The sequence below is a fragment of the Nematolebias whitei genome, chromosome 23, assembly GCF_014905685.2.
Source record: "Nematolebias whitei isolate Nwh7 chromosome 23, NemWhi1, whole genome shotgun sequence".
Classification (NCBI taxonomy): domain Eukaryota; kingdom Metazoa; phylum Chordata; class Actinopteri; order Cyprinodontiformes; family Rivulidae; genus Nematolebias; species Nematolebias whitei.
In genome coordinates, this window is record NC_056520.1 from 4,497,069 (window position 1) to 4,499,399 (window position 2,331).

Below are 2,331 nucleotides of genomic sequence, written 5' to 3' on the forward strand. Positions count from 1 at the left end.
ATATTTCTGAGTTTGGCCCACATTTCCAGGTTCGGCCCACATTTCCGTGTTCGGCCCACATTTCCGAGTTCGGCCCACATTTCCAGGTTCGGCCCACATTTTCGAGTTTGGCCCACATTTTCGAGTTCAGCCCACATTTTCGGGTTCGGCCCACATTTCTGGGTTTGGACCACATTTCTGGGTTCGGCCCACATTTCTGGGTTTGGCCCACATTTCTGAGTTCGGCCCACATTTCTGAGTTCGGCCCACATTTCCAGGTTGTCAGCAGTGACGAGTAACAAACGAGACGCGTCTGCAGTGACGCATAATAGATGCGACGTATACGGCGAAGCAACATATTTATGGATTTTTCCACTTTATTACACATTTTTGGACTGATGCGACTTATAGGACGGTGTGACGTGTACGGCAGAAAATACGGTAGTTTCACAGTCAGTCACAAAATGTCCATACTAGACAAGAAATTAAAATGACACGAAGTCATCTCTTCGTTGAGAAGCCCGATCGCTACAGGGAAGAATGAGTTTTTCGGTCTGTTCAGATGGAAGCAACCTGAACGCACCATGGAGTGATGATCAGGATCTGCCAGAATCAGCCTGAACTTGTTCACTGACCTCGCCTTGTGTAGGTCAGTGAGGTTCTGTAGGGCTATTGAAATGAACTGTAAACGATGGGAGATTCAAAGTAAATGTTTTTGGTGAGGAACATAACTCCAAATTTTCTTCTCAGACTGGTGAACCTCTGCCCGTCTTTACTTCTGGGAGATTCAGTCTCTAAAATGCCTTTTTATATCCAGTCCTCTTACTGACCTGCTGTTTTCTATACCACTTACATTTACTAACGGTTTTTAGACGTTTTGCCGCCATAACATTATAAATTATCTCGATTTTCCCCTCAAAACAGTACAATCTCTTATTTTAAACATTTTATGTGTTTTACTTTGTCCCATTGTGACTCAAATACGTGTTTATGAAAGTAACAACGCCTTATGTTTACGTTTAGACGTTCCACAACGTTCCAGCTTTTAGTTTGGAGTTGGGGTTTGTTTTTCAGATGATTTGTGTCTGACTTGTTGTAATGCTTCGCGATAACAAGAAATCTTTGAACATGCAGTCCTCCAGGACAGCTAACGTAGACCATCCTGTGTTTTTGTGTCTGTGGTGATGATTAAAGTTTTTCCAAATTTATACCTTGTATTAAGTACATCTAACTGTTCGGGGTCATTCGTACTGTTGGTCTCGTTCAGTTTTGGTAAACCTTCGGTAAAAGAGTTTGTAGATGTGGACACAGACCATGACGGCTTTGGGCAGAGCGTCCTCCACGCACACGGAGCTGAGAGGCTGACCGAACAAATGTCCCCGAGCCGCTCCGGCGACCGACAGGTCGTTCAGCTGAGAGGACGAGCCTCGCCAGAAGGCCCAGGCGATGAGCGAACGCCTCCGTTTGAATGGTTTCTGAGAGTAATCTGAACACAGAACAGCCCAGAAATTACTGTTTTTTGCTACTTTTGGCAAAGTTGATTGCACTGTAAGGAGTCGTTTCACCTGCAGGGGCGTGCTGTCGAGGCGGTTCGGTGGGTCGGGGCCTGAGGATGAACTGACAGTCCTTGCTGACCTGCATCTGGCGTTCCACAGGTGGATTAGCGGCATCCCGGCCTCCCCCTCCCTGGAACGCAGAGTTCCTCACGTGACTCATCTGGATGCTGAAGGGAAACTCGTGACCTGAGACAGAGCAGAGACATCGGGTCGGTGAAGCTGCTGGAAACACTGCGGTTTCCCTGAAGCTCCGCCTCCCTGTGTAGGAATAAAGTTAAGAGTCCCTGGAAAACATCCCATCTCTGTCAAAACTAGAGAAATTGTATTTCCTGCGAAAATGCAGTGTGAATGCTTATTGCTGAAGAACATGCTGAAAGTTGGCAGCTCAGAACACCACATACAGAACACCATGGACTTTGTGGATAAGGTGAGGGATGTCATCATGGAGACTGATGAAACAATGGTCTCTTTTGATGTCACATCACTCTTTACTTCCTGTTGATGATGCAGTAGAGGTGGTCAGTTTAAGATTAAAATCAGACACCACTCTGAGCAGCAGGACCACACTTTCCACAGAACAACTGTGTCAACTCTTGAAACTGTGCCTGCAGTCAACCTACTTCACATATGGGGAGCAATATTATAGGCAGAAACATGGGTGTGCTATGGGGTCTCCAGTTTCTCCTATTGTTGCCAACCTGTACATGGAGGAGGTAGAAAAGAGAGCCTTGACGTCCTTTTCAGGGACACCACCAAGTCATTGGTTCAGGTATGTTGACGACACCTGGGTTAAAAT

General features: G+C 46.2%; 1 protein-coding gene across 1 annotated transcript in view; it reads right to left on the bottom strand.

The window, feature by feature from the left end:
- Positions 1 to 2,331, bottom strand: part of LOC119429018 (rho GTPase-activating protein 20) — a 31,452-nt gene that overhangs the window by 9,235 nt on the left and 19,886 nt on the right. Inside the window, exons 9-10 of the mRNA XM_037696735.1 lie at positions 1,545 to 1,721; positions 1,293 to 1,465 (exon numbers count right to left, since the gene is read on the bottom strand). Coding sequence (XP_037552663.1) covers positions 1,293 to 1,465; positions 1,545 to 1,721 — 350 coding nt within the window. The remainder of the gene's footprint in view (positions 1 to 1,292; positions 1,466 to 1,544; positions 1,722 to 2,331) is intronic.